The 23,248-nt window shown below is 51.1% G+C and overlaps 1 protein-coding gene across 10 annotated transcripts in view; it reads left to right on the top strand.

The window, feature by feature from the left end:
- CDH23 (cadherin related 23) overlaps positions 1-23,248 on the top strand; it is a 419,373-nt gene that overhangs the window by 204,443 nt on the left and 191,682 nt on the right. For all 10 annotated transcript variants that reach the window (XM_021943382.2, XM_021943384.2, XM_031652259.1 and 7 more), the window contains 2 exons: positions 15,531-15,643; positions 17,225-17,413. In XM_021943382.2, coding sequence (XP_021799074.2) covers positions 15,531-15,643; positions 17,225-17,413 — 302 coding nt within the window. The remainder of the gene's footprint in view (positions 1-15,530; positions 15,644-17,224; positions 17,414-23,248) is intronic.

The raw sequence follows: 23,248 nt of genomic DNA on the forward strand, positions 1-23,248 counted from the left end.
GAGACAAAGTTTCACTCTTGTTGCCCAGGCTGGAGTGCAATTGTGCAATCTCGGCTCACTGCAACCTCCGCCTCCCAGGTTCAAGAGAATCTACTGCCTCAGCCTCCCAAGTAGCTGAAATTACAGGTGTGTGCCACCATGCCCAGCTAATTCTGTACTTTTAGTAGAGACAGGGTTTTACCATGTTGGCCAGGCTGGTCTCAAACTCCTGACCTCAGGTGATCCACCCGCCTTGGCCTCCCAAAGTGCTGGGATTACAGGCATGAGCCACCGTACCCGGCCACACCTTCAATTTCTTCAGTGGGTTGGCCCACTGACACTTCAGGAGATAAGCTTTGCAAAAAGGGCTCTGTGGTCAAATAAGTTAGAGAGACACCACATCACAATATCCTTGTGCTGGCAGGTCATAACGCCCATGAGCACATTAAAGGCTCTGACAAGTCCTGCAGTGAAGATGTCTCTTGAGCATTTCCCAGATTTATTTGACCACAGAATTTTTTTTTTTTTTTTTTTTTTTTTTTTTTTTTTTTTTTTTTTTGAGACACAGTGTTGCTCTGTCACCAGGCTGGAGTGCAGTGGCATGATCTAGGCTCATTGCAACCTCTGCCTCCCGGGTTCAAGCGATTCTCCTGCCTCAGCCTCCCGAGTAGCTGGGACTACAGGCGCCCACCACCACACCCGGCTAATTTTTTGTATTTTTAGTAGAGACGGGATTTCACCGTGTTAGCCACAATAGTCTCGATCTCCTGACCTTGTGATCCACACACCTTGGCCTCCCAAAGTGCTGGGGTTACAGGTATGAGCCACCACGCCCAGCAGACGACAGAACTTCTAAAAGTTGGCCTTACCTATACCCTATGGTATCAGAGGTCCTGGGGAAACCCTTTCTGTTTCAGACTGGGGGCTCTGACTCTGTAGGACAAATTTGCCATCTTTTCTCATAAACATGATGACTCTGACTCATACTCTGTAAAACCCAAGATGTTTGATGTTTTCCACATTGCTGAGTGGGTTTGTGCTTAACCAAATTTGTAGTTTTTTTCCTTCAGTCATGCCCTGACCAGAAACATCTGCTTTGATGTTACACTCTGAGTCACTGACCAAATACTGGAAAACCCTCCAACGTTAGGAAACTGGGCCTGGCACAGTCTGCAGCCTTTCTGATAGAGCCTTCTAGAAGCATTGTTTCTAGGGAGGAGTAGGAGAAAGAATATAGGCATTGGCATTAAAGGCCATGGGTTCAAATCTCGGTGTGACCACTTACAAGTCTTATGACTTTTTCACCTCTATCCTCAGTTTACTATCAATGAGATCTAACGTTTGTTGAGCATTTGTGATGTGCTGGACACTGTGCTGAACTAAGTAGGCTTATATCCTCACATCAGTCCTATAAGATAAGAATTAGTTCTCCCCTTTTTATGGTTAAAGAAATGAAAGCCCAGAGAGGGTAGATAACTTGCCCACGGTCACACAGCTAGTGAGAAGTAATGCTGAGATTTGAACCCTGGTCCTGGCCACTGCAATATCTGCCCCTTTCAAAAAGATCAGATCTCCCATGGCATCTTAAAACTGAAAACGTCCTGGGAATCTCCAAATTCCCTGAATCACCAGACTCTGAACCCCATCCCTCAGAACCCCTTGGAGGGTAAGGGGGTGCTGGGGGTGCTGTACTCCACACCCCATCATCTGCTTCAGCCGGGGCAGCTAGCTCTGTTTTTGGCTGTTTTCTATACTGGAGCTCTGTGTGAAATTTTGTCTGATAAAAGAATCTGCTACGGAAACAAAGTCATTTGAAAAACCACTGCCATAGAAAAGCTCCCTCTTTTTTAAACAGGGGAGAACTCTGAGGCCCAGAGAAGTGAAGTGACTGGCCCAGGGTCACAGCTGTCTTCTCAGCCCCAGGCACATCTCTGTTCTCTCTTCAGGCGTTGGAGCAGGGCCTGGGCTGAGGGGGGGCTCTGCAGCCCCTAGGGGACCCCTCAAGGTCGATCATCGGGGCTGGTTCTACCAGCTGGTGGCCAGTTTCTATGAAGATAACTGTGTCTGAGGCTGGCTCCCTGAACCTCGTCCGACCACATCTATTTCTGGGCTGCAGAGTCCTGACGGAGCACAATTTGATTCATAAATTACCCGGCTCAAGGTGTGTGTGATGGGTTCTCCTTCCACAGATTTGAAAGTCATTCACTATGGAACTTACAGCACTTGGGGCGGGATGGTGGGGGCAGCCGTGCCACTGTCGGGATTAACGTTCATGGAGGAAAGGTGGCAGGGAAGATGGAGAGGACTTGGAGAATCAGTGAGAGCCGCTCTGTGCCAGCTCTGTTCTCCCAGCAGCCCCAAGAGGCAGAGTCTGTCAGTGTCCCTATTTGGCAAGTGAGGAAACTGAAGCTCAAAGGTGAAGTCACTTGCCCAAGGCCATGTAGCTAGAAATATTGGAGCTAGGATTTGAACTCAGTACCATCTGAGGCCCACACTGCTTCCACATGATCTCAGTGATGTGAGACAAAGGACTGAACAGATGGCAGTTGGAGGGGGAGGCTGGACCCTGGGCAGTAGGATTTGAAGGGAAGGTTCAGGGGCACCAAGCCTCTTTGTCCCACAAACTTCAGGGTGCACCCATCACTGCCATTGCACCCCACCCTGCCCTGCTCTGCCGGTCTTTCCTGCTTAACGTCATCCAGTCTGTGACACTGCACAGCTCCACCTGCCCCAGGCACCCAGTTCACCATCTTTGATGCATCCTGACATGGGCTCAGCACTTTACAGTTTGTAAAGCATCTTCAGATTCCTTATCTCGCTGAACCTCTAAACAGCCCTGTGAGCCGGGGAGGTATTCTCACCTCCAAAGAGGAAACTGAATCTCAGAATGTCCACAAGCCCGAAATGATGAAACCAGTCTCTTAAATTCACATCCACTCCTTTATTAGCTCTTCAGTTGGCTTCTTCATACATGTGCCTTGTCCTTCCCCGAAGGTGACCAATCTTCCCCATTAGACGGTGGGCTCCCTGGGGTTATGACCCACCCCATGCCTGGTATGGACAGGCCCAGTGGTACATAGGTGGTCTCTGGTGTCCCCACTTCCCGAGAAGCTCCATCCCTGGGCCCGTCTTTCCCATGTCCTGTTGCTGGATTGGAGCCGGAGAAGGGGGTGACAACATGACCAGGATGATAGACAGCATGTGCCCCCTCCTCCTGCCATGAGCCTTCTTCTCCTTGGGCATCTGATCACCGTCCTCTTTGTTTTCTTAAGTGTCTCCCCCATTCCTTCCCCCTTCGCCCTCCCTCCCCAGGACAAGGCCTTTCAGATCATCAAATATCAAACGCTGCTTAGGCGCAGACTGAGATGGCTTTATCGGGGCTGTAAATCTCCCGGAGCCCTGACCTCTCTTGAGTGCCAAGCCTCGGGTGAGTTATATGGGCCCTGCCCAGTGACAGGCAGAACAGACAGCCCTCTAGGAGGCACAGGCTGGGGGACCTGGGGCACCTTGGCTCCCACTCTTGGCCCAAGGAGAGACCCCAGTTGAGGGGAAGCACGGGTGTTTGGGCCCACCTACCCAGGCCCTGGAGGTAACCAGGTGCCAAGCAGGCAGCAGCGGGGGACTCCTTTTCCTGCTCTCCTTTTCCTCACCTTGCTCTCCTCCTGGCCAGACTCCGGGCCCCAGGGCTGAGGGAGCACCAGTCCCACACAGGAGAGACAAGGCCCATGGCAGCCGTGAGGGCTATGTGAGACCCAAAAGACCCAGGTTCTAGTCCCAGCATGGTCACTCAGTAACCATGTATCCTTGGACATGTCACTTCACCTGACAGTGCCTCAGTTTCCTCATCTGATAAATGGGTAGCAGTACTGGCTTCACAGGGTATTTTGAGGATCCAGTGAGACTGTGCATGTGAACAAACATGTAAAGCGCTTGGTCAACAGGCAGAAGCACGCATCTTCCCCATCTCTCAGGGGCAGGCAGCTGTGTGGACTAAGCCTGTAGTCTCTAGAGGCAGACAGGCTGGCCTGGAATCCTGGCTCTGCCACTGACCAGTGGTGTGACTTCAGGCAAATCATTTAATCTCTCTGTGCCTCTGTTTTCTCACCTGTAAAATGGGAATAACAATAATAATGGGAGACCAGGCATGGAGGCTCATACCTGTAATCTAAGCAACATGCGAGGCTGAGGCAGGAGGATCCCTTGAGCCTAGAAGTTTGAGACTGCAATGAGCTGATTGTGCCACTGCACTCCAGGCTGGGTGACAGAGTGACATTCTGTCTCTAAAAATACAAAAATTAAAAAAAAAAAAAGAATTGTAAAAGCAAACAGTGGAATAATAATGATGATGCTCTTATAGAGGGAGGCCTTGAGGAGTAACTGACCAACGCACATGAAGTACTGAGCACCTCGCCTGCCATGCAGCGGGCCCACAAGAAATGTCAGCCGTTGTCATTGTCCCTTTTCTCACTACCATCACCCAGTCCATGCCCTCGTCACCAGCAGGCTTTCCTGCCTCCAGCCCACCTGCGCAGGAACTCTTCAAAGCCAGACAAAAATCCAAACTGCTTCCTCCTCTGGGCATCAGCCTCTCCTGACGGCCTCCTGTGAATTCTCTGCTCCTCCTGCTGGCTCCCCACCTGGGAAGCTGTGGTCCCACCTCCACCCTTTTGCTCAGGCCAGTCTCCCCAGCAAGAGTGCCCTCTTCCTCCATACTGACCCCAGCACTGCCCTCCAAGGCCCAGCTGAAGGAGTTCCTCCTCCTCCAGCCTCCCACGGAATCTTCTGGGGCCTGGCAAGCCGCCCTCAGCAGGACAGGGCCCCTTTTTGGCATAGGTCCTGTTTCCTCATCTAGATTAGATGCTGCTTGGAAGCAGAGGCCTCACCTTTCAGTGCCTCGCAGCTCATCTGTGAGCAGACTCCTTCCTTCATCCCGGCTCATGTGGCTAGACCAAGGCGGGAAAGGCCACTGCCCTCAGGGAGATTAAATCCGGTGAATTGTTGTTAGTAATGGTGGTAACCCAGGGAGAGGAAGAATTGCACATTAAAATGAATCAGTTCACAAAGCAGCCTGCATCTAGCACCAAGTTGGAACACAAAGACACACCCATCAAACGTTGGGTGTGTTTTTTTTGTTGTTGTTGTTTTTTTTTTTTGGTGCAGTAAAATATAAATAACATAAAATTTACCATTTTAAAGTGTGCAATTCCGCGGCATTAATTACATTCACAGTGCTGTGCAACTGTCACCACTAGGAAGTTGTAGAACTTTGGGGATTAATTTTAAAGGAACTTGTATTGACATGTTTTTAAAAAAAGGAAGACAACAAATGTAATGCAGATCAATCAAAAGAGAAGGTTGAGATGACTGGAGCAATGGTTCTTCATTGGGGCGACTTTGCCTCTCAGGAGACATTTGGCAATGTCTGGAGATGCTTTTGGTTGTCACATCTCGGGGAAAGTGCTACCAGCATCTAGTGCGTAGAGGCCAGGGGTGCTGCTGAACAACTCACAATGCACCTGACCGTCTCCCACAGCAAAGAATTATCCAGCCCCAAATGCCACAGTGCTGAGTCTGAAAACCTCTGTTCTAGCACTATCACTCAGACAATCTGTGTTCACAGTTTGCTAACATTTCATTCCTTTTTTCTATGCACACATTTTTTAAGCCAAAAAAATTATCTTATGGAACTGTGCTGATCACTGTCCCTTTTTTAAACATGTCATAAACACATCTGTTTTTTCAAGTTGCAAGCAACTCTTCTGCAACGTTTTAGCGACTTGCTGCATTTCATGTTATAACTTATTTAATGAATCCCCTATTTTTGGACATCTAGGTTATCTCCAGTTTTTCTTACTAAACAGCACTCTGGTGAACATCCTGGTGGCTGCATGTATGGACACATCCATGATTATTCCCTTTGAAGAAATTCTCTCCATGGCAGTGTAAAGGTTTTTCAGGAAATAGGTTCTTATTTCAGCCATAGTCCCTGGTGATGTCTTTCTGGTCCCCATCAAAACATCCTCAGAGGACCAGGAGCCGCCTCTCTGAGGCTTTCCATTTTATAGGGAGCCATGCACAGAGCATTGCTGTGGGTGGAAGAGTGTGGCTTGACCCTTAGCAAACTGGCATGATAGATTTCACTATCTTTGACCACTCGAGTTAATGCTTCATAAATTGGAGCCAGTTATTAGCAAATTAATCAGGGTCCAGTGTGTAGCCTTATTAGGAGGGGTATCATTTGTTGGTTTAAGTGAGCTTGATAAAAACTGTTGTTGTGTAAAATGCCTGTAAGACAAGCAGACTGCAGTTCACACCTACTTGAGGGACTGGAAGGTTGTCTCGCCCTGACTGGACAGTAATAACTGTAATTAACTGAGATGGCTCAGCTGAAACAAACATATCACTATGGCTGCATCAGGAGGGTACTACAGCCCCAACTGGAATTGCTAATTGGCTGGTCCCTCCTCATGGGCGCTAGTGCAGCTGTGGCGTCTTTAGGATGTGTGACATCAGGAGTCACCCCAGTATTGCTCTGCTCTGTAGCCTTTTGGACCAGCCTCAGAGTGGCCCTCAGACAGTCCTGCTGTGGCCCATTCATCCATTCAGAAAACATTGATTGGTCACCTGCTAGGCATCTGCTGGGCACTTGGGGAAACCAGTCCTGCCCTCCTGGGGCTTACATTCCAGTAGGGAGAAACAGACCATAAGAAACACATAAACAGATGGAAGAGAGGTTCAGAAAGTAGAAGTGCTTTGAAATAAATAAAAGAGGATAGTGGAGAGAGAGTGACAGGGGTGAGGGTGGGAAGGTAGGGGTAACTGGAGAGGAATCCGAGGAATGACATTTGAGTGGAGGCCTGAATGCACACAGAGCGGATCTGCAGGAAGAGGCTCCAGCCAGCTTGGGAAGCTTTGGGGAGGGGCAGTCTTCCCCCACCCCGCCTGACCCAGAATCCTTATGCAGCAGCAGACTCTCGGCTGGTCCCCTCTCCTGGTTGAAAGCCGAGGTAACCCACACCGCTGGTTGCCATATGTTGATCGTGCGGCTGTTGAATGCAGCCCAGCCCAGATGCCAACCAGGATGCAGGCCCCTTTTGTCATCAGGCAGCTAAGTAACAATTTTTAATTCATAAGATGTCTTGCTCAAAGCCCATATCTCATACTGGCTCCCAGTTTTCATTATACAGTGATACAACTGTATACCAGTCAAAATGATATGGCTCCACTGGATAGCAAAGGGCCTGCAGGCCAGCCTGTGCCAGGGTCCCAGGGGCTTAGGCTGCCCACATGCAACTGCTTAATGGGCTACGTGTGGCAGGGGAGACAGGAAGGGCCAGGGCCTCTGAATGGGACATGAACTATTTAGCTTCCTGGAAGCTGAGTTTAATTCCTTGCTCCACCTCTCACTGCCTGGATGATCGAGTGCAGGTTATTTTTAACCTCTCTGTGCCTCAGTTTCCTCCTCGGTGAGATGGGGATAGTGTGTCTGTCTCAGGGGTTTTGTGAGACTGAATGAGACATGCATACAAAACACTTTGCACAGTGCCCCGCACAAGGTAAGAACTCAGAACTCAGTCCATGCTGGCCATTGTAGGACCTGCCCCTCACAACTGAGTGAGAGGGGCCACAGCTGGGACCAGCTTGCTCTGATTCTACTATTCCAAAAACAGGCGTGGCCAGGTGTGGTGGCTCACACCTGTAATCCCAGCACTTTGGGAGGCCGAGGTCAGAGGATTGCTTGAGCCCAGGGGTTCAAGACCAGCCTGGGCAACATGGTGAAATCCTGTCTCTACAAAAAATACAAAAATTAGCTGAGCGCAGTGGTGTGCACTTGCAGTCCCAGCTACGAGGGAGGCTGAGGTGAGAGGATCGCTTGAGCTGGAGAGGTTAAGGCTGCAGTGAACTGTGATCAAGCCACTACACTCCAGCCTGGGTGACAGAACAAGACTCTGTCTCAAAACAAAAGGAAAGAAAGAAAAGAAAAGAAAAAAAAGGAAAAAGGCGTGGCAGGAAAGAAGAAACCAAAGTGTCCACCTACTACGTGTCAGGCACCACAATAAGTGCCTTATGTACATGATCTCACCTGATGCTCACACAGCCTGGTGAGGTGGGAGCTGTTATCCACACTTTACAGATGGGGAATTTGGCCCAAAGGAATGAGTGGTTTGCAGGAGGTCTCACAACTGGTAAGTGGTGGAGCTGTTGTTGGAACCTAGATCTTTTTCACACCCTGCAAGTTCATGCTCAGTAGGCGGTCTTCACCAGGGTGTTGACGTAATAGACTCCAGGCACAGACCATGACTGGAAGAGAGACCATTGGAAGGAATGGAAGCAAATGCCGGTTCTGCTCCCTTCCCCGGGTAAGGTCCCTGACGCTGGACCTGGGCAGGACCAGGTGACCAAGACAGAGGCCACAGTGGGGATGAGGGCCGCACAGGTCAATCTCATCCAGCCTCCCACCTCCATTCAGACACTGCCATTTAAAGAGATGGCTGCTTATGCCCAGCTCCTAAGATCCCGAGCTCCTCATAAGCCATGGCTTTTTTCTTCTCTTCTCTCCCCTGCAGCCCCAATACAGGACTAGGCCCCAAGTATGCCGCTGCCTCTTACATACTGGTTGACCCTTTGGAATTGCTGCAGAGGGAGGAAGAGAAACTTCAGGCCATCCAACAAATACATAATGAGCGCTGTTCTGGGGACTGCCAGACATGGCAGCCTGAGACCCCGGCCCTTATCCTCAAGGCCACGCTGGTCTCCAGGCATGAGAATTAAAGAGGCTCCACCGCACAAGGCAGCTGCCTCATGAGTTTTGAGCCCGGCACTCAAGGGCTCAGAGGAGCCAGAGGTGGCAGAGCCTCCAGGAGAGACATGCGGGTGGGCTTCCTATAGCAGGTGATACTGGACCTTCAGAAAGAGCAGTTCCCAGGCTGAGTAGGAAGCCTTGGGTTTTCCTTTAACTCTGAGTGCAGGAGAGCAGAGGCAGGACGCAGGGGCTGTTAGCCCAGCGGAGCAGACAAAGCAATTGAAAGTCATCAGCCTGTGTTCCCGCACGCACCACCGGCCACTCACTAAACTGCTTTTCGCCCAGACCCAGCTCCGCTGTGGGTCAAGATGCTGCCGATGAGATAACAAGGGGACAAGATGTGGGAATGATGAGATTTGGCAGCAGGCAGGAGGGGCGATGCTGCAGGTGGAGCAGGGTGCGTGAAGCAGGGTAGCCTTCCAGCCTGGAAGAAGAAAGAGATAGGGGGATGAGCCTAAGCTCCCCTGCCCCACATGGCTCAAAGAGAGAGAGCTGCCCCCGCTCACACACACATCGGACCTTCTACCCCCTGCTGCAGCCCCTCCCAGTCCACTTCCCTCTCCCTCTCCCACTCCCTTTGACCAGCTGGAAAACAGCAGAAGCCCTTTGCTTGACTCTGCGGTGCCCTCTAGCTGCCACTCAGCCTTTTGCCTTGTTTTTTACACCAAACTCTGGGCAGCAGCACCTGAGCACCTGCACTCACTGTCCCCACATCCCTGCCCCACCGTCCCTCAGTATCTTAAAGTCTGACTCTGGGGACATCTGAAGACCCAGTCAGTGGCCTTTGCCAGACCTTCCTCTTCCTGAGCTCTCTGCTCTATCTGACCCTGCTGACCGTCTCTTTCTCAGGACTGCCTCCTTTCCTGACTCTGGGCACCCGGCACTAGCCTGGTCTCCCATCTACCTCTCTGGCCATTGCCTCTCTGTCTCCTTCACTGCCTTCTAGATATTCCTGCTTATACTCGTCCAATTATACATCTGCCATAAAGGCCAGCCTCGCCTGGTGCTCTTTTCCCCAGTGTCTGACAAACGTCGCCGGCCCATTGTGCTGACAGCTCTTGTCTCTAGCCTTACCTTCCCCCACCAGTCCCCGTGGTAGGCCACCTCCCCAGCTACCTGGAAGACATCACAACATGGGCATTCTGCTGCCGTGTAAAACTCTACCATGGAGGAATTTATTTAGAACTTTCCAGAATGTGTAAGGACTCCCTCATGTGTGTGTGTGTGTGTGTGTGTGTGTGTGATGGAGTCTCACTTTGTCACCCAGGCTGGAGTGAACAATGGCATGATCTTGGCTCACTGCAACCTCTGCCTCCCGGGTTAAAACACTTCTCCTGCCTCAGCCTCCCGAGTGCTTGGATTATAGGCACCTGCCACCACACCTGGCTAATGTTTGTGTTTGTAGTAGAGATGGGGTTTCACTGTGTTGGCCACACTGTTCTTGAACTCCTGACCTCAAGTAATACGTCCACCTCGGCCTCCCAATGTGCTGGGATTACAGGTATGAGCCACTGTGCCCAGCCCTAGGACTCCCTCTTGGGGAAGAAGTCACTTTGTTGACACTGCACTCTATGAAGGATGATGATCTCTTATTTGCCTCATCCTGTTTCCTTGCCCCATAGCACAGGGCCGGGCACAGAATGTGCACAAATGTGTGGAAAGCGAATGCTTGCAGGTAGAAAAAGAGAAATGTAAATCTAAGTCCAAGCTGGTCACTTGCTGGCCATGTGACCTTAGGCAAGTTATTGAACATCTCTGAGCCTGCTTCCTCACACAAAAGATGGGATATCTTCTTATAAGGTGGTTGCAACGAATAGGTGATGTGATTGTGCAAACAGCTTAGCTCAGTGTCTAGTACATGGTGTTTGATAAGTAGTGGCTACTACTTTTTAATAAATAGGAGAATGAAGGCTGCAATCCCCACTCCCACCCCCCACCCCCGCCCAGCAGCCTTTCACACATGATTCATTCCTCCCAGCCTCTCTCTTGCAAATCTGAAAAGGTCTTGATTCCTGGAGCTCCTAGAGGAGGTGGTTGCCCCCAGGAAAACCAACAGGGCCAGTAATGACCTGCTTTTTTCTTTTGTGATCACTTTGAATCACCAGTTCCCAGAATCCTTACAGTGGTAAAAGTGCAACCCCCACCCCACCTCCAAAACCCCTCCCCTACCAGATACACCCCCACCCCGGAACTCAGGACAGCACCTGTCCGCCCGGGGAAAGCAGCTGCCCTTCTGCTCAGCAGTGGGGCTGAACAGATGAAAGGCGTTCCTGGTGAGCGCCCCCAGCCCCCCAGCCCCCCATGGGACTTCGATAAAGAATGTCTGGGAGACCAGAAGGCGGACACGGAGGTATTAGTTTCCAGGAGAGCAGAGAAACTTGCATGTGTGGCTGCCAAGCCCACAGCGCCTGTGGAGGGGAGGATGTGGAAGTGTGGGAAGAAGGGAGGGCAGTGAGGCAGGGAAGTGGAGTTCTCTGCACCCACCATCCTGAATGAGCGGGGAGCAGAGGCCAGAGCTCTGGGTTCAGGGCCCTGTGGGCCTGAGGGTTTTGTTCTCGGCCTCAGGCCAGGGCAGCCTGTAAAAACTAGCCCTCTGTGGTGAGGTTGTCCTGGTAAAAGTGTGGGGTTGGCTCAGTGTCACTGCGGGGAAAACAGCTGTAGGCACAGGCTGCTGGGGCGGTGGGAGAGACCACGGTGGTACCATCTTGGTAAAGCACAGGCAGCCAACATTTGTTCGGAGCGTCCTATGTCCCCAGCACTGTATTAACTTATTTAATCCTTAAAGTGACAGCCTGGGGTGGGTTCTATTATTACCCCCATTTTACAGACCAAGAAACTGAGGCCCACATATAAGTCACTTGATCAAGGTCACACAGCCATTGAGTAGCAGAACCATGATTTGAACCCATGCAGTCTGCCTCCAGAGGGTGTAATCTTAATCATTTCTGTTTTCCAAATTGCTTCTCTTCAGGGGCCTTAGCTCAGCAAGTACTTACACTTTCAATTGTGTGGTTATATCATGAATGTCTGTCTTCACAGACAATTCATATGAGACTGAAGGCATGAACTTTGCCTGCTTTTCTTTCCTGATTCTCCAACACCTTGCACACAGTAGGTGCTCAATATGAACTTGAAGGAATGCGTGAATAAAAAAATCAATGAATCTTTGAATGAGACACGCCCTCGGCCTTTCTAGCTTAGGGCGCAGGGCTCATCTCCTGCCCCTGCTCAAGCCTAGCAGCATCCCAGCGAGCGCCAGCGTTGCTATGGTGACAGTAAGAGCATCTTACCAAGCATCTCACTGAGTCAGTCCTCACTCAGGTGGCCTTGTCGGCTCCCTAGGTGTGGCTCTTTCTGGGTGTTGATCCGGGGAGTTAGTCACCAGTGCTTGGCAGGAGGTGGGAAGATGTACTCCATGCAAACAGATGTGTGAAAAAGAAGTGTGTGTGTGTGTGTGTGTGTGTGTGTCTTGAGTTTGGTTGAATGTGGACCGTGTGGGGGGTACTTGCCTGCAGGTTTGTTGGAGAAGGTTGCCTAGGTTGGGGCATGGGGTGTCTTATGTGCTGGAGACAGATGCTGGGTTTGGGGTGGACAGTGTGGACATGAACGGGGCGTAAAAGCTGAGTGAAGAAATGCAAGTGAGTGTTCCAGGGTTGAAACCCCTATTTTTCAAACCAAAAGCGAAAGCACATCATTCAACAAGGGGCTTCAGGTTTGTGAATGATTTATAAGAAAAATCTCACAAAGATAAAAATTGAATCACATTTAGTTAAACATTTGATAGCTTCCTTTATTGAAAAAAGGATATTTATATGAAAATCTGGAATGCCGGAATGCTGTCTGTGGGGGCTGGGGAGGGGACCCCTGCCTGTGAGCATATTGGGGCAGGGGTGGGAGGCTGGAGGCTCTGAGGTCTTGCCTCAGGGCAGCCCTTCAGCTCAGCCTTAGGGGCTCAGAGGACCTCGGCCCCTACACGGCCCTGCACGGCCTCTGCTTCACCCAGCCATAGCACTGATCACCCTGTACTGTGAGTACCTGGTTGAGCACTGTGGCCCCGATTAAAATGTATCACCAGTATATATATACATATTTATATGTATATATATAACATATAATATATGTTTTTTGAGACAGAGTCTTGCTCTGTCACCCAGGCTGGAGTGCAGTGGCGTGATCTTGGCTCACTGCAACCTCTGCCTCCCAGCTTCAAGCGATTCTTATGCCTCAGCCTCCTGAGTAGCTGGAATTACAGACATGCGCCACCACACCCAGCTAATTTTTTGTATTTTTAGTAGAGATGTTGGCCAGGCTGGTCTTGAACTCCCGACCTCAAGTGATCTGCCCGCCTCCACCTCCCAAAGTGCTGGGATTACAGGCGTGAGCCACCGTGCCCTGCCTGTATGCTCATTAGAGAAGCACAATAACTGTTTGTTGAATGAATGAACAGATGAAAGCACACATATCGTTTCTCTAGCAGCAAAATTCTCAGCTAAAGGAACTCCCTTCTATCACACATTTGTGTGCCTCCTTGCAATCCTGTCCCCACAACTCCCCACTATGCAAACACAGCCATACAAAACCCAGCAGGAAGGCACCTAGGTCTCTCTATGGCTGGGAAAGGAAGCCTTAGGCAAGGGGATAGCTACAGTGAGACCCTCTCCTGGGCTGGCCCCATGTTAGAGATTCTGAAGCCATAGACTGATAGACTGAGTTCTAAACAGGCCCCACTCTCTGCATCTTCTCCCTGGCCTTGCCAAGCCCATGCAGTGGGCTGGGAGGACAGGTGAGAGCGGCCACTAGCCACCAACCTGGGTAGAAGTAAGCTGCCGTGCTGACTAGCACAGGCAGGTGACTCAGCATGGGTTGACTGAGAATAGCTTCTGTCCCGAAGTCTAAAGTTAGAAGAGGAAATTGCCCCGACCCTTGACTTTTTCCCTAGTTAATCCAAGAGATGCTATGAGCCTCTGGTACATGCAGATCCCTTTAGAGATGGGGAAGGGGAAGACCTGGGAGCTACAGCTGCTTCCACGGTGATTCTGGTGTTCACCTGCGGGTGTTGAAGGCTTGGGTATTAATTCTTGGGTATTAATGGAATCAGTGCCCATCCATCCTCTTCCCCAGTCCTGCTCGTTCTCCAGGAACCACCTCAAATGCTAACAATGACAACACTTATTTTGTGCCAGGAATGGTCCCAAAGCAATATATCTATACTTTCACACTTATTTAATCCTCATAACCCTATGAGGCAGATGCCATTATTATCTGTATTTCACAAGTGAGGAAACCAGGGCACAGAGGGGTTAGGTAAGTTGCCCGAGGTCACACAGCCAGTCAGTGTTCCAGGGAATTAATGACATCTCCTCTATGGAGCTTTCCTTCTTTGAGATTTCCCATCTGTAAACAGCCTCTCCCTGCTGTGAACTCAGAGATGCTGATTCTGGTGAGTACCAGAGATCACTTACTAGGCTGCAAGTGCTTTGGCGTCAGAATTCCTGGCACGCTGATATCTGCATGCCCAACAGCGCCCAGCTCAGGGCCTGCTATAGGAAAGCCTACCCCAGAGACTGCTGGGTGGGTGAATGAATGGGAGTGAGTGAGTATGTGAATGAGCCAACAAACAGGTTCATGAAGAGAGAGCCGAATGGAATTGGGATTTTCCCAGGTGAATTCACAGGCTGGTGGGAAGGGCATATGGGCAAGGCAGCAGCCCATGCAGGACTAGCCCAGGTGGGGAACATGCCTGCCACTGTGTGCCCAGCATTGGCCAGGTACCTTAAGGGACAGTCATGAAAGGTCCTCATCTTCAGAGGGCCGGGAAAGGAGATCCAATTAACACCCAAGAAGCAACTGGGGAACAGTTAGTTACAAAACAGTGACTACTGCCTGTGGGGACTGGAAGGGGCCAGTTAGAGAAGTCAGGACTGCCTTTCTGGAGGAGGAGGAGAAGAGGCTAGCACTGAGCTAGGCAGAGGGTGAGGACAAGAGAGAAAGACAGACGCTAAAAGATGAGGAGGCAGGAAAAAGCATAGTGATCTGGAGAAACCCAAGGATGCCAGTGTGAGTTTCTGTGGAGAGGAAGCAGAAATTGAAGCTGGCAGAGGGAGAGGCGTGGGTTTACAGAGACATAGGTTTGAGGCAAGTGTGGCTCATAGATAATTTTTGCCAGGACTTTAAATACATATCTTAAATTTTAATAAGTACTTAACATAGTACTTATTTTTTAATTATGTCTTTAATTTACATTTGTTGTAAAAGGAAACTTTACATCACTGTCATAAATTGAAAATGAATAGAATAGAATAGAATAGAATAGAATAGAATAGAATAGAATAGAATAGAATAGAACCAGACCATAAGAATAAGCACAAGAGAAACAAAACCAGGTTACTGCATCCTGGCTGGTGTCCACTCCCTCTGGAAGGCTCTGAGCCTGAAGCCTGCTCTCTCTTTGTTAAAAAAGAAATCAAGCGAGTCTAGGGAAGTGTTAAAGCATAGTAGCACCAAACCAAGACTTTCTCCATAGCTGGGTCAGCGAGACCAGAAGGAGATGGGAAAGGCCACGCTGTTCTCCTTCTGGGACCTGGTGCTGTCTGCCGGCTGCTCCATGGACTCCAGGGCTCTTTCTGTTACTCTTGAACCAGCATTCATTTCAGTAACTGATGAGTCTTTAATGCCCAGAGAGGAGCCCTGGCCCCAGCTCCATGCCCCCCTGTGCCCGGTCACACCTGAATGCTTCTCTCTCTTGCAGGGAATACCAACAGCATCTTTGCCCTGGACTACATCAGCGGAGCACTGACCTTGAATGGCCTGCTGGACCGGGAGAACCCCCTGTACAGCCATGGCTTCATCCTGACTGTGAAGGTGAGAACTACATGGGCACCTCCACCCCAGGTAGAGGGGATGCCCCCGCTCAGATGCCAGCCTCCAGCGGTGTCCAAGGGCTCCTGCCCCGGTGGTGGCTCCAGAAGCACATCGCTTCCGTGCTCTCACCCTGCACTGCCTCCCGGGGCTGTGCCCAGGGCCCCATTAGGAAGGCACCCAAATTATGAAGTTGTAGGTGTGCTGGGCGTGCCACATCCATTATCAACAACCACATGGGATGGAACTTGTATGCCCTCTCAGTGGGAGGCACACAGTAGGTGCTCATCCTGTGGTCCTTCCTTACTGTTGTCCCAGGATTCCAAGTTCTCTGTTGCAGCCACCTAGAATTCTGGAACTTGCCCCGTTTCTGGGGTTCTGTCCCACTTCCAAGTGCCACGGCTTCCTGGGTTAAGAAATAGCAATGCAGCAGGGAGGAAAGGAGGTGCTGGGGTCCCCACCCCAGAATGTGAGGCACAGCTACAGTCCCACACCCCCTGCAGCCGCCTGCCACTCACGGTCGGTTTTAATTCAAATCAGTGACTTGCAGAGCCATTCCCTGAGAAACCCATTTGGGGGTATGGATCCTGTCTGAGCCACAGGGGCTCTTCCCAGCCCAGGCCATCAGCCATCGATTGAGAGAAATGGGCGGCCCAAAGACTGAGGCCAGGGGCTCTGGGAAGGAGGCCCTTCCATTGCCATGGGGAGGACGGTGCAGCCCAGCCTGGCCCTTAATTGCTGTCCTTGACCTTGAGAGGCCCTGCTGTTCAGGTGTGGGTTAGCCATGGGAGTGCTCATGTGCTCACACCACCGTCCTTCCCTCCCGTCTGCTCTCCTCCCATGGAGGTGAGGTGGTCAGGTCCACCAGAGAGAGCTGCCCCCTGGTCCCAGCACCCCACTGTGGGACTTGAACTCTTTCTGTCTTTATATAAAATGTGGGGGTGTGTTCTCACACTTAGCTGTGAACCCGAATCCCCTGGGAAGCTATTGAAAGGTATCTGTTCCTGTGTCTCTTACCCGGAGAGATTCAGATTCAGGTTGAAGTCAGAACTGGGAACGGGCACTTCTGGGCCCATGGCTCTGGCCCACAGACCGGACACCCAGTTATCTGAATCAGTCCATCTATGCTGACGCTGACCCCCAGTGCCGAGCACAGGGTTCAGGACATAGCAGATGCTCAGTTGTCTTGATTAACCACCAGCACAAACATTCTTGGCCTCAGTTTCACCATCTGCCAAAGAGGATGAAGACTTCCCCCTTGTCCCTCAATGAACCCCCAGATCTGTCTTGTCCTCACCCCATCTCATCCATCTGCTATCCGTCTTAGGCTCCTACTACCTGAGCTAGAAATCGACTCTGGCTGTGAATCCTTGTACAAGTTACTTAATCTCTCTGAGCCTCAGTTTCCTTATCACTAAAATGGGGATGCTAACGATAAAATCTTCCTCCTGGAGTTGGGGTGAGGATTAGATGGGATCATTCACATTGAAGCACAGTGGCTGGTGCTGAGAAAGTCCTTGGTAAGCAAGAGCTGTTGCTGTGATTCGCTGCCTTCACCCCGGGGTGACCGGTCTCTGTCCGCAGGGCACGGAGCTGAACGATGACCGCACCCCATCTGACGCTACAGTCACCACGACCTTCAATATCCTGGTTATTGACATCAATGACAACGCCCCGGAGTTCAACAGCTCCGAGTACAGCGTGGCCATCACTGAGCTGGCACAGGTCGGCTTTGCCCTTCCACTCTTCATCCAGGTGGTGGACAAGGATGAGGTGAGTCCCTGGACACATGGCCCATGCAGACTCACCACCCATCTGGGCCCACCACCCATCCGGACCACCCCCCTGCCTGGGCTGTCCAGGTCCTCAGCTATAAAATAGAAACAAACATTGCAGCACCCCACTCCTGGTAGGTTCTGAGAATAAATAAGGCTGAAAAAAAAAAAAATCACTAGTCTCTACTTTTGGATTACCCCCTACACCCTGCAAAAAACATGTGAGCACATGTTTCCATATGTGTGGTTATTATTTAGAAGTTACGTACATGATCATCATACTAATCTAGTAGAGACATTGTAAAGCATGCACAAAAATGCAATTTTAAAAGGTAGAAATAAGGCCAGGTGCAGTGGCTCACGCCTGTAATCCCAACACTTTGGGAGGCCGGCAGATCACGAAGTCAGAAGTTCGAGACCAGCCTGGCCAACATGGCGAAACCCCGTCTCTACTAAAAATACAAAAATTAGCCGGGCGTGGTGGCAGGCACCTGTAATCCCAGCTATGTGAGAGGCTGAGGCAGGAGAATCGCTTGAACCTGGGAGGTGGAGGTTGCGGTGAGCTGAGATAGCACCATTGTACTCCAGCCTGGGCAACAAGAGCAAGACTCCATCTCAAAAAAAAAAAAAGTAGAAATAAACCATATGTGTATTTTCACACACCCTGATGGATCATCTGCTGCCCTCTCTGAGATGCCTGTACTCATTTTTGCTCCTGTTCAAATAGTGACCTTAGCAGAAAGTCTAATTCCTATTTTTGATGTAATAATGACCCCAACTTTTCCATGTGAAGAGTGAAAGGACCTAAGTGCTTTGGAGGGAATCCCACGCCATAAGAAGACCCCTGCATCACCAGGGGTCTGCCCTGGCTGGAACCAGTCTTAAAAGGAAGTAAGGGAGAGCTGCAGAGGACAAGGAAGGAGGCTCAGGTTGGGGGCAGCCCCCTGCACTGCTCCTGCCACACCCTGCATCACAGGGGCAAGGGTGGGGAGGGGCAGGGCGGCCAGGCCTCTATGGGGCCAGGTCTCCATCCCTTCAGGACCCTCTCAGCCTGCCTCCTCCCCTGCCCTCACCCCTCCTTGTGCCCCATCTCCCTGCCTGTCAGCAGCTGCCATGCTAATAGGACTTCTATTTATTACTGCTGCTCCTCCTGGCCCACTCTGCTCAGGAATTCCATTAGGTTTTCCAGCCTGAGGTGCTTCTCTTCAATTACTCCTTGTGTGGGTCTGCCGTGGTGGCCTTGCTCCAGGCTGGTCTTCCTCCACCACCCTCGGAGGAGCCGTCTCTACTCTGGCTGCTTAGCAAGTGGCCCTCCCTGTTGACCCAGGAGCCCCTCTGCCCACGTCTCTTGCCCACTTCTGTCAGCTCCTCTCAACCAGACACGGTCCCCCCAAGGACTCAGGGCACGTGGGCAAGTCAGTCCCACCATGCGCATGTGTGTGTGCTCAGGTGTGTTCGCACACGTGTGTGTGTGTGTGTACATGTGTGTCTCCACCTCCTGCTAAGGCATTCCGTACCTATCTGTCTGAGGTAACTAAAGTATGTATTGATCACCTACTGTTTACAAGGAGTTATATTTAGCCTCTTGGGGAGCCAAGTATAACCCATGGTCCTTGTCCCAAGGAGTCAACAGTGTGTTGATACAAATACAGTATGTACATTTTAAAATATATTTTAAAGCCAGGCACAGTGGCTCACACCTGTAGTCCCAGCACTTTGGGAGGCTGAGGCAGGTGGATCGCTTGAGACGAGGAGTTCAAGACCAGCCTGGGCAACGTGGTGAAACCCCACCTCACTAAAAATACAAAAATTAGCCAGGCATGATAGTGTGCTCCTGTAATCCCAGCTACTCAGGAGGCTGAGGCATGAGAATTGCTTGAACCTGGGAGGCAGAGGTTGCAATGAGTAGAGATCGCGCCACTGCACTCCATCCTAGGTGACCCTGTCTCAAAAAAAAACCCCAAAAAACATATTTTTTAATGTAGCAGTTTTAAAAGGTGGAAAAAACAGGTATTAAAACAAGTTCTAATATGTTCTCACACCCTAATGGATCACTTTGTATTCCCCTTTAGGGCAGGCACCTCCTTTTGGAGATGACTGTATGAATGAGATGCTCAGAAGAAAGTCCCATCTGTGGTTTCAGGAGAACCATAATGCCCAAGAGAAGAGAAATATGGATACCAGCGTGGGGTCCAGGTCCAGTGACCACAGGCAGGGAGGAGTCAGCTGGAGAAGGGGCAGTAGGGGCTGGGAGGATCAGGAGAGGCTCTATGGTGAGAAGGGCCTAGGGCTGCTCCCAGGGACACACAGGAAGGTCGGCTGGCCAGAGCAGGCCATAATCCAGGCAAGCAAGGATATGTGCAGTGGGGAGGCAGGCCAGGACCCCAGCCAAGGAATTGAGGCTTGATCTTGGAGGCAACCCAGCAAGGGAAGGTAGCTTGTGTGGGGGCGGCACAAGCTCTGGGGTCAGATAGGGCCTGTGTTTCAGCCTGGCCTTGCCATGTACTAGCTGTGTGACCTCAGGTAAAGTAATGAGCCTCACTTTGTCCATTTGTTTAAAAAGGAATAGAAAAGAAAGAGAATGTATCCATCAGCTTATATTGCAGTAACGAGTTAGCCCCACATAAAGGTTGATTTCTCATGCGGATGAGAGGCCAGCACAGGTGGGCAGGGAAAGCCCACCCCATGTAGTCGCTGACGGGCACAATCTGCAGGTCCCTCGGTCCCTGCAGCACGGAAAAGGCAGCTGGAGGCCTAAGCACCAGCTCTTCTGTGCTTCATCCCAGAAGTGGCTCTGCGACTTCTACCCAATGACTATTGGCCAGAACTAGTTATGTGCCTCCACCTCGCCACCAGCAGGCCAGGAAGCATGGGGAAGGTGCCAAGTAGTTGTCTCTGCCACAGAGGAGGAGGCATGTACAGGGCGCGGCACAGCACCTGTCTCACAAACATTAGCCGCTGTCATCATTGAGGAGCTGTAGCTCCTGACCAGGACTGGGTCCAGCGAGCACTGCCAGCTATAAGGCTGGAACCCCCCAGGCCTTCTCACCCCAGCTGGTTGAGGGCAATGTAACCCTGACACCTCCGGTTTTGTCTCAGGCTCCCTTTGCTAGAAGCGCTTTCTGAAATGTCTGCAGGAATGCTCAGGGGTATCTGGGTCCAACCCGCCTCTAGTGACTGCCCCCCACCCAGGCTCAGCCATTGGCATACCCACTGCAGTCAGGGCACCCAATGCCACCAGGGACCATTCCCTGCTCTCCATGGCTGTTTTCCCAAGGGAGCTGGTCAGTGTCTCTGACAATGCAAGCCTGGCCTCCTCTTCTCCAGGGCACAGTGAGTTGCAGAGACAGAGCCAATGAGGAGAGGCAGCCCAGGAGCCCAGGCCACCCAACCCTGAGGTCACCTTGGCCATCTTCCAGCCTCCGGGTGGGGTGGCCCCCAAACCATCCCACATGTGGCACCGGGCCCATTCCTCAATAAGAGGGAGAGATGAGTTGCTTTCGGCCCCTGCCCTGCTCCCGTGTGTCTCACGTCCTTCTCTGGAGGAATCCAGAGGTGGCCGGGTGAATGCTGCGGAGGACCAATCTCAGGTATAGGGAGGCCCCACCATGACGGAGGATCAGGCCCAGGCACCTCGTGGAGCATGTAGCCACATTGTCAACAGGAGCAAAAGAAGAACTGCAAAAGCAGTTGAACATTGCCTGAGTGTCCAGAATCAGAAAAATCAGGGAACCACAAAGAGAAATCAGGCAACTGTTAGAGAAAAGATTTTTAGAAAAGTGTTGTTTCTTGCCGGTCCATTTCTGAGGAAAAAATACATCTGTTGGGATTTGTGTCTGGGTTGAAGGTGACTCTGGATTTGCTTGGCGTGGCAGGAAAACGTGTTCATTGAGCAAATTCTCTGGAGGGAAGGGAGCCGGCAGAGCAGTCACAACCCTCTGTCCCAGGCTCTGTGGAGCCAAGTGACTCTCGCACTGCCCGTGATTAGGGTGAGGATCCCATTAAATCTAACTCCTGATTGCACTAAATGGTGCACGGGGGCAGGGCATGCCTGGTTTGACTCACCAGTGTAATCCAGGCCCCCATGCTCTGCCTGGAATGTGGGGGGCACTCCAGAAATGAGCAGTGGTTGAGTTGATGCACGGTTAAATGCCCAAGTATCAGGGAGATGGCCCAGAGCTTTTTCCAAACCGGGTCTGGCTGAGTTTGTGTAGCGAGGATGACCTCAGAAATCCACTGCGGGGCAGTGGAGGGAGCTGATGCAAAACAGAAAGGGAAGGAGGAAGCAGTGTAACTTCTCCAGAGGAACTTTGTGGCAGTCGCTCCTAATGAGGACGCTAATCGAATTCACTGTTGCTACCAGATCAAAGATTCTGCTCAGTCTCTCACTGAATCTCAGGCTCTGCCAGACCATTCACAACAACAAAGGTGCTTGCAAGCAGTCCTTTCTGTCTCCCAAGGACTCCATTCACATTGTCAAGTCTCACTGAGTAATTTCTTCTCCTTTGCCTGGCTATAGAAAACCAGGGAAGGAAAGGACGGGGTGGGCTGAAACCAGCAACAACCCATTTGTACCTTGTGACAGTTGAGATGCAAATAGCTGGTTGTGATGCAAATCAGAAAAAAAAAAAAAAAAAAATCCGAAAGGCAGAAGCACCAGAAGTCAGCCTTGGTGTGGGGAGCTCATCTCTGAGTTTCAAATTAGAGGTTGTGGCAGCCTCATTCCCCTGCACGCAGCGGCTGGGCGTTTTCTCATGTCTTCCTTGGTGTTCTGGGGAGCCACGGTGAATCGGTAACCCACTCACCCACCTGGAGTCCTACGATGTATATCCTTAAACCCCTGTGCCGCCCTTGCCCCCAACATATTCTTCGTATTTTCTCTCCTTGGGTCAACTTTTCCTCTCCTGGCCTTGCCTGCAGCCCTCCCCAGCCTCACCTCATTAACGTGCCTGGAAGCTGAGTCAGCCACTGGCAGTCCTGTTTTCCCTTCTGCACGGGGACAGTTTGTTGCGCGGGTTGCAGTTTTCTGTTCAGTTGTTCTAAAAAACATTCCTCCACTTAGGCGCCAGTGGATTACCTCTGTGTGGCATCCCCCCCACCCCCAAGGGTCAGACTAGCAGAAGGGGGCAAGGGACGAGGCAGGGTGGCTCAGAGACCATCCACACCTCTGGTTGCCTTACGAATCCCAGCAAGGGGTATTGTTCTTAAACAGTTGTTTCATTATGCACGACCCCTCCCTGCTGACCCAGATAGCTAAAAACTGACAGTTCCTCTCATCCACTGTCAGGAGAAATACCATTTGCGGACGTCCTGCCTTCCTTCTCCAGAGCTGGGAGCATTTGATTCGCTTTCCTCTGCCTCACTCTTAACCCGCAGCTTCTCAGAACACATTTGCTGCTGTCCTTGAGAATATATTGTGCAGAGGAGAGGGATTGGGGTAGGGATTGGAAACTCTCTTACCCACCCCAGAGAGGCCTCGGCTGCCAGATTCTGCCTGCTTCTGGGAATTGGAATATTTCAGAAAGGCCTTCGGGCCTCATTAATTTGCGGAACCCCTGACCTTCCTGAGGGACTATGCTGAAACTTACGCAGGTGGGGGGTTAGTTATTGATTCAAGCAACAAGTGTTATGTGCACCAACTATGTGCCTGCCACTGTGCTAGGTCCTGGGGGGATTGAGCTGAAGACGTAGCCCCTGCCCTCCCAAAGCTTATATTTCTTTTCAGTGGGGAGATGGAATTGCAGTAGAAGTGGGTGTTCAGAACTCTATAAACAGGGTGAGTGAGTGATGGGACGGGATAGGGCGATTTCTGACTCTGGTCCCAGAAGGCCTT

Source organism: Papio anubis, chromosome 11 (assembly GCF_008728515.1).
Source record: "Papio anubis isolate 15944 chromosome 11, Panubis1.0, whole genome shotgun sequence".
NCBI lineage: Eukaryota > Metazoa > Chordata > Mammalia > Primates > Cercopithecidae > Papio > Papio anubis.